The sequence below is a fragment of the Phalaenopsis equestris genome, unplaced genomic scaffold (genome assembly GCF_001263595.1).
Source record: "Phalaenopsis equestris unplaced genomic scaffold, ASM126359v1 Scaffold000592, whole genome shotgun sequence".
Taxonomy (NCBI): domain Eukaryota; kingdom Viridiplantae; phylum Streptophyta; class Magnoliopsida; order Asparagales; family Orchidaceae; genus Phalaenopsis; species Phalaenopsis equestris.
Window position 1 is genome coordinate 119,186 of NW_018165032.1, and position 9,118 is coordinate 128,303.

Sequence of the window (9,118 nt, forward strand, 5' to 3'; positions counted from 1 at the left end):
CGCGGAGCTTTCCCTTTTGTTTTGACTATAAAATCTGCAGTCAACCCTTGGTTAGGGTTTGCAAATTGATCCACTGATGACGTCTTGGATTGCATCTCAATAAACTTCCTTATCATCTTCTCTAAGCTCTTAAATCGATTTTTCATGGAAGAAAACCTATCGTTTATGGAGAAAAATCTCTATCCCGGATTTATGTTGATTCATCTCTTCCTCCAAATTTTCCCTAAATCATCTATTTTTTTTGTTGTCATCATTTCCTGACAAATTTTGGATCATAGAAGACAAAAACACTTGTACACTGAAATGTCGTCGATGGTTTCGAGATAGTTTAAATCATATATGTACCACATGTCAATCCCATTTGATTTGACTACATAGCAGAATTGGAACAATAGAAAGATGAGTTTTGGGTCTCCGTACTCCGTGTAAGATGGAAGTTTCAAGCCTTTGTACGTTGCATCGTCGCCTTCTCAACATAATCTAATTGCATTTGTATCGCGTTCACAAAGTGGAAGAAGGATAAAGATCGACGTTTTGGATCTCTGTAAGCCGCGGTCTCATCGGTGCCTACTCCACAAGCTCTAATCGTGACTGTATCGCTAAGGGAAGTTTCAAGTTTCAGTAAGCCATGATCCCGCCTTTGCCTTTTCCACCAATTCTCTCTTTTATGATGGAGGCATGAGATAGGAGATTTGGATCTTTGCCATGAGCCCGTTGTTCCTTTCTAGGTTTGATCGCGACTCTATCGCATAGATGGACATGGAAGGAGAAGAAAGATGGGAGATTCGAGTCTCTGCTGTGAGCGGTAGGTTCGACGCGTAATTATTTTCAGGTCGCAATTCTTTCTTCTTGCTAGATTGAAACGCTTTGATAAAACTGTGATACGAGTCTACACAAACATTGGCACGATTTTTCACAGAAATTAAGGTAAACTAATATTTTTTTTCACTAACACAAAATCAAAGCAATATAACATGAATACATAAAGGATGAAGACCTACAATTTGAGAGGTAGTTGATCTCTTCCACTTCCTGCAATTTGAGAGGTAGGAAATCTCTCACGAACCCTAACCCTAAGGCTCCAAGACAACAATTCTCATGTATAACCATAACCCTAGGCTATTAAGCTCTATTTATACCCAACAACAAAAATAATAAAAGAACAAATTGCTCTTTAGGCTAATATAAGCCAAAATTGTCTTTAGGTCGATGTGTAAGAGTATCTTGAATCTATTATATATAATAATAGAGATTTTGATAATAATATAACTTTTGGAGTTAGGTTTGACAATTAAAATGAAGTGCCTTAGGAGTTTTGTATGACTGAAAGATATCATCGAGTTTTAAAGAAATTTCAAAATCACAAGTGATTCAATGATGTTTTATGAGTTTGAATGTTAGGTTGTAAAAATAAATCATTGATATCTAATTTGAGTGCAGCATAAATGATAATGCTATGTTTAATTTGTTGCAAAACTAGGAACTATATATGAAAAAATAATTATATTAGAGGAAATATTGGAGTGACATCTACTGAAGAAAATATGACTAAATATAAACTTGAGTGGCCATGACATTTACAAGAAATGGTAGAAAATGTGCCTATTAGAGAAGTTGATATTTTAATGTTGAAGAATTATGAAAAACATAGGTACATTTAAGGCTACATGGATACAAGTTGCTCAAGCTTATTTGCAAATAATAGATTTTAACTCAACAAATGACACTTAACACAAATGAATGAAAAATAAGAATTTATAATGCTTTGAACCCAAATAGTTGGGAGATTGCTGCTGATGATGATGATGAGAAGATAATAGCTTTTTTCATGCATTAAATACATAGCACACCATTCTTATGTATTTACACATCTCACATCTAAACATTCGTATTTACATTCATAGCACTCAGATCTTTAATGTCACATGAAAAACATTATTACCACTTTTTAAAGGTGAAATACACATTTTCATGTAAAATTTAAAGCATCAAAGATTTAGATGCGAGATATGTAAATAAATAAGTATTGTGTGCTAGATATGTAAATTTCCCAATTTTCTTAGTATGGATTGGATTTCATTAGGTTCGCAGTTAAGGCTTTCTTGTTATTGCCAAGGGAATTTGACATGATACTCAGTATCATACTTATTGAAGAGCCACTATGCAGGCTAGTAAAGAAGCCATGCACTTTACCCTTCGCCTACTCATTTAACAATATGAGAGTAAGCACTTGTTGAATGGGAACCTACGAAAGGCATCTTTTCTATATAAGGTGTTTCGCTTTAGTTATTTAAATTTTATTTTTTTGGACAACTTGTTAAACATATTGGTGTCATACATACTAAAAGGTACAAATTAATGCAAAAAATTAACTTAGTTTGTATTGTAATGTTTCTTTAATGTTAAACGCCCTTTTCAAGATAGAAATGAGCCTTGCCTCTTTTGAGATTTTAATCCTTGTTGCCCTTCACCTGAATAAGCATGCCTACAACCAGGAGATATTTTAAGGTCCTAATTCACTATAATGAACTGACTAACATGCAGTGGGTCCATAATTATGCCAATTAGAAGAGGAAGCACAATGGTTTTATTCAAATTTTTATGGCAATGCTTTTATGCATTTGAAATCTAGTCAACAATCAAGAAATTCCAACTCGGGAATTTTTCTTATTCATGCAAGTTCTGGCAAATGATAATATATGCCTTTTTTAAAATTATTCTTTTTCCTGTTAATATTTAGGTGGTAGGAAATGGTTTAACAAACCCTCTAGGGATCAATGGATGCTGGTGTAAGTAATGCGGTCTTTTTTCTATACATTTATTTCAAATTAAAATGAGAAATCTTGCTAGATAATATAAATCTGATTATATTTCTATTTCATTAAGGTTAATATTTTAGTTATTTAAGAAATTTGGTAATATTACAGTACAAATTACTTTTAAAAAGTAATTCCAAGTTTTGAGTGACAAGTGCAACCGGTGTATTGTGGAGGAGCTATAATGTGTTCTTCTTACCGTTTGATGTACTGTATCTATATTGAATGTTTTGTTAATTTATTATGTTCATTTCAATGGTTATTTCTCGAGCTGTTTACCCATAACAATGCAGTTTTAATAGGACTCCCAAGTTGGGTTTGATAAGAATATGGTCTCCTTTATTCCTTCTACTTGAAAGTACCTGGATGGTCGCATTAATGAAGAAGATTTCTTTGCAGAAATATTCTTGGGTGACATTTTAATTAAGCTATAGTACTAAGTACGGTTTATACTTTGGCAGGATGTCATACAAAGTCTTCGCTTCTGGAAAGTTATTGCTTCCATATTTACCTTCTCATCAACTCCAGAATTAATATTTGGACTTTATTTGCTGTATTACTTCAGATTATTTGAGAGGCAGATAGGATCTAACAAATACTCGGTATGTTCTTTTGACAAAATTCCTTAACTGGAAAAAGGAAACACTACTTTTTAAATATTTCTAACGTTCCCATGTCTAGATGCAAAGATCCCTCTTCTGTGCTCCTCCTTTTTTTACACCTTTTGATTGGAAGGGCAGTACTTATGAGAGGCCTCTCTCTCTCTCTCTCTCTCTCTCTCTCTCTCTCATCCTTGCCACTCTGACCCCTCTCTCTGTTAGTGCATTGATTTGACATTCCAATGGAATTGGGGTTTCAAATTCCTGATTCATATATTGAATTTTCTTTTTGAGCTTGTTTCTAAGTTTATGCCCGTAAATGCACAGGTTTTTGTTTTGTTCTCTTTGTTGGCATCAATTTTATTTGAGGTTCTATCCTTGATGGTTCATAAAGGTATGTAGTCAGAACTCTGTTTGTCCCCATCTTATTCTATTTTGGTATACTTTGTTAAAAGGAACTAGAGGGAATGCAAGTGTATTTTTTCTTCAATATTTCATATCTAATGTTTGATTTCATTGTAATTAATTGGTAATTAGATTTACTTTGGGCATCTAAAATTGTATTTTTTCATTGACAAATCCCAACAGGAAACAAAAACGCAATTTCTGATTTACTAAACAAAAAAGAAAATTATTTTTTCATCCAATCCTCACCATCCTAAGTGTGGAGGAAAATTAATTTCAATTCCATTATTTGACCATTCCCATTTTCTGTTCTTTTTCAATTTTTTTTCTTTCAATTCCCATTAACCAAATAGGGTAAGGATTGATTATATATCTAAAAATATGATTTGGCATATGTGAAGATTTTGTAAATTCGAGGTCACATGTTGTAACTAATAGTTTTAGAGTTAATAAACCAAAACAAAAAAATTATAGAGGTCAGGGGTGTAATTGAGTCTTCTTTTAACTAGATGTGACTTTGTGTTCAGATGGTTCAAATTTTGTGTATCTTGAATTTGGCTTGTGTTTGAACTTTGAAATTGTTCGTAGAGATTATGTTCATTTTTGACTCATTTAAACTCCAATAGCTTGACTTCAGGTCAAATTTGGTTGTCTTCTAAGATATTAAGATATAATTGCATCATTCATTTAGCAAATTAATAAATTTTAAAAATACAAAATTATTTATGTATGTCTGTTTATGAGCTAATGACGATCCAATTACCATTCAACAAGGCTTTGTTTCTGTTCAACTCACTAAGAAAATGAGCTCGAAATAGTATCTTAAGATCAACTCACTTAACAAATAAGTTGAACATTAGCTTCTTAGTGACCCGAGCACTAGTTGTATGCGAACGACAAGGTTTTTTAACTATGCTAGGTGTATGGCCTCATTGTCACTTGGCTCATCGATCACAACATAAAATCACATGACATTCTTTGACTGATAGAAACTAGGTTTGGAAGAGATGCACGTAAGGCAAAAGCTTATCTTTTTGGCATGGTTTTTTTTCAATGATTTAGATTATTAGAAGTTTGCTTCAGGCACAAGACAGTTTGAAGCCCCAAATCCTTGCTTCGCTTTGCACTCTCATGTCCACTATACGCGGAGCACGCACTTCACACGTGAAGTGCGGTTCCAAGCACCGAAGCGATGGAGATGATGCAAGATCTGTCTGGTTCAGTAGCAAGAGAAAATAAAAACTGATTTGAAGGGTTCAATTCTTCAGTTTAGAGCGCAACTATGTAAAAAAATTGAGAGAATGCAAGGGAGCAGTGTGGAGCAACTTTCTTTGATCTCGTGTTGGAGAGGAACGAGCTTTGACTGATGCAACTTCATTGCCATTCTTGTTGAATTGAGAGGAGCCAATGCCGCTTCAACTGCAGGACTCGTTGTTGTCGCTTTGCCACTGTTTAATGTCACTTTGCTTCTATCTGGTCGCAGGTTACCCATAAAATATTCGAAGCAGCCCGTTTGACATAAAGGAACTATTCAACTTAATATATTTAGTATCATAATATTTAAATAATGTAAAAATATTTTTTATATAAAATAATAATAATTTTTTGCTTTCATATTTGTATTTGCATAACTTTTATTGGGCATTTGCATTCATACCACATGAATCTCATGTATTTATGTAATAAATGAATTTTAAAATAATAGTAAATAAAAAAATAAATAGATAAATAATAAGTACCGACGATTAGAGAAGACATATCCCCTCGTATGAAACCTATTGTACACTTCTTTCACACGTCTACTCATTTGGACCAATGAAACCCAAAACGAGTGAGTGAGAGGGAGAGCAGAGAAAGTGAGAGAAGAAGAATCTTAGAAGGAAGAAGGGAGGAGGGTTAATTCTAGCCCTCATTTTTCGGATTGTCTTTGAGAGAAGTCGAAGGGAAGGAAGATAGGGCAGCTCGCGTACGTGGTTTAGAGCAAATACCCTTGAAGTGAAGAAGATATGACCAAGGAGTTCTTATGCGTGAAGGGAGAAGAAGAGGTATGGGATTATTTGTTTATAGGGTTGACACCACAACTGGTGTATCGGTGTAGGAGACGAGCAAGAGTGAGCGCTTGTGCGTCTCGTGAGAGAAAGAAGGGTCTCGCTTGCTCTATTGGGTTGAGCTGAGCCCGAAGGAGGAAGAAAAGGGCCTTCGTGCATCCAAGGGAGTCGAACTCGTTGCCAGAGGAAGATGACCACAGAATAGAGCTCGTGCAATGCTGAGTTGAAGGAAGGGCCAAAGGGTTTAAAAGATAAATCTTGAGATTTTAATTAAGTTAATTAATCAAATGTCATATACATAGTTTTTTATTTAAGTAAGGTTAAAATAAAGTTTATCTAATATGACGAGGAAATTGGCAGAAGGAAGATTCAATTCAAGCTCGAGGGACGAATCACTTTGAAAGATAAGGCATGCTTTAATAAAAATCAAAGTTTAATTTACTTAATTTGAATTTTTTTTTTACTTAATTTGGAATTAATATTCAATAAAATGTTAATGTTTAATAACAGTTTAAGTTGAAGAACATTTGAATCTAGAAGGTTATAGATTAGAGAATTAGTGTGACAAACAAGCTAAGCAAGGGAGTAATTATTTTCTTATATGTATTAAGCTAATGCTTATTTAATAAACAATTTTTGTAATGCTTTAAATAGTTATTTTATAATTATATGTATTTTGTGGCCTGAAAATTTAAATAAATGAAATGGGAAAAAAGAAGAATGACTATTCAATGTCTTTAAAGGAGGCAATTTAAAGGAAATGAAGTGTAAAAGTTTAAGTTATATAGGGTTAGCTTCATATAGTACTAACATGGGATGTGGTGTATCTGTGCACCATAAAAAAAAAAAAAACGGTAAAGCTGTAACTTCTTGTACAATTATTTGAGGGTACATTCGGGTAAATTTACTAGGTTGTCTTCAATATGACAATGATCTTGTTATAACTCTTAAAGTTGTTAAAAAGGGTAAAGATTTAAACTGAAATAGGAAGGGATAAATTTAAAGTGAAAGTTTGAAATTTTATAAGGTAATGAATTGTATTTTCTTTTGGTCCTTCATGCATAATGTTGATATAATAATTTAATGCATATTAATTTTATAATTGTTCACTAAGTCAAACTTACTGTTGAAATTAGTAGTTTCTTTTAGAAGACAAATGTTAGGTTGATGTTTGCTAGGAGAGATTTGGTTTACAGAAGGACTACAGCTGATAGGTACCAGTTTATGATGTGATTGTAGTTATCTTTTATTGTTTATTTCTTTGTAGAGACACTTTATATGTTGGCTTCAGATGTCTATAAACCGTTATTATTTTTGGATGTTTCGTTTTTATGTGTTTTGTAATTATGGATTATTAGTTACTCTTTTATAAATTGGAAGGTTTAAATTAATACCATTCAATCGTAATTCCCGACTTAGTTAATTTCAAGCTACTAGATCGGGTCGTGACAATTTATATATCAAACAACTAAATTGTCATATTTAAATGCATCACTCAAGTTTTTAGAGGATGAAGATTTGAATTTAGATAACTCATTCAGTTTGAACTGATTGGATTGATTATGTATATTGTCGAGATGTGACTGAGATGGAAACAAAGTTGTGAGAATTAATTCTAATTTCCTTAATTAAGGAAATTAAAATTAATTGGTAAATCCCTTAAATTAAGGAAATTAAAATAAATTTGTAATCCCTTAAATTAAGGAAATTAAAATAAATTTGTAATCCCTTAAATTAAGGAAATTAAAATAAATTTGTAATCCCTTAAATTAAGGAAATTAAAATAAATTTGTAATCCCTTAAATTAAGGGAAATAGTTAAATAGTTTCCTAGTTTTTTTTCTTTTAATCTCCTATATAATACATTGTATGATCAATTCAAGAGAAGAAGAGAAATACAAATTATTTCTTTGATTTCCCACATGGTATCAGAGACCAGGCTGAAACCCTAGAGGACACCGCCTGTTGCCGCGCTTCTCCAACTCTTCCTCGCGTTCCTTCCGAGCACGGGCTGCTTCGGTCCCTCTGCCTCGATCCAGTAGCGGTTCCAAAAAAGAAATTGTTCTTTGCTGAGCACGAGCGACTCTTTTGAGCACGAGCACGGGCGACGAGCACGGCTAAAAATCTCTCTTTGCCGAGCACGAGCGACTCTTCCTCCTGAGCACGGGATTCCAGTAGCGACTCCCGCTTCGTCCGAGAGGAGCAGCACGTTGTCACGAGGAAGATCGTCCTTTGCCGCTGCAATCCTGTGCCGGAGATCTCGCGATCTTTGCCGCTCTTTGGATTTTTTTTTATTAGCCGCCTTAATTGCCGCGATTCTTTTACCACTGCAGGTTGATTTCTAGCCTTAATTGCTGCAAATTTTTCTTCTCCACCATGTCAATGTCCGAAACCACTATCTCCAACTACTCCAACTACTCCAACAATTCTGAAGAATACAATGTTGTTCAGAAAATTGGAGAGTTGCAGAATATTCGGGCATCCAATAGGTTCAATGGGAAGAACTATCTCAAATGGTCCCAAATTGTCCGCACATACCTAAAAGGCAAAGGGAGGATTAATCACCTACTTGGAACCAGACCAGAAAAAAGGGATCCAGCCTCTACAGCATGGGAAGAGGAGGATTCCATGATTATGTCCTGGCTATGGGATTCTATGGACCCAACGATCAGTGACACTTGCATGTTCTTGAACACCGCAAAGGAAATCTGGGACTATATCAACCGCACATACTCGAAAGCCCGCGATGCTGCCCTTGTGTATGAAATCAAGGAAAAAACCGAAGCAACCAAACAAGGAGACAAATCTGAGTACGCAACTCTATTGCAGAATCTGTTGCAGGAACTGAATCACTATCATGTAATTGAGATGAAATGCCCTGATGATGCTGCCACCTTGAAGAAGTTCATTGAGAAGGATCGAATATATGATTTTTTGGCAGGATTGAATCCTGAATTTGATCATGTTAGAATCTAAATCCTTGGCAAGGAGGATACACCGTCTCTAGAAGAGACACTCTCATTAATCCGAGCAGAAGAAAGTCGGAGGAGTGTCATGCTAGAACCACATATTATGGATGGGTCAGCCTTAGCAGCAAACACAAATCAGGAGAAGTCAAAGAACGATAACCAAGGGAAGGAGAACAAAGACAATCTTTGGTGTACTTATTGCAAGAAACCAAGGCATACAAGGTGGAAGTGTTGGAAGTAAAATGGTAAACCTCCAAGCCGAGAATGGGGCAACCGTGGGGA

The 9,118-nt window shown here is 34.6% G+C and overlaps 1 protein-coding gene across 1 annotated transcript in view; it reads left to right on the forward strand.

Annotated features, from left to right (window-relative positions):
* Nucleotides 1-9,118, forward strand: part of LOC110029544 (rhomboid-like protein 20) — a 70,282-nt gene that overhangs the window by 27,751 nt on the left and 33,413 nt on the right. The window contains exons 3-4 of the mRNA XM_020731879.1: nt 3,278-3,418; nt 3,743-3,809. Coding sequence (XP_020587538.1) covers nt 3,278-3,418; nt 3,743-3,809 — 208 coding nt within the window. The remainder of the gene's footprint in view (nt 1-3,277; nt 3,419-3,742; nt 3,810-9,118) is intronic.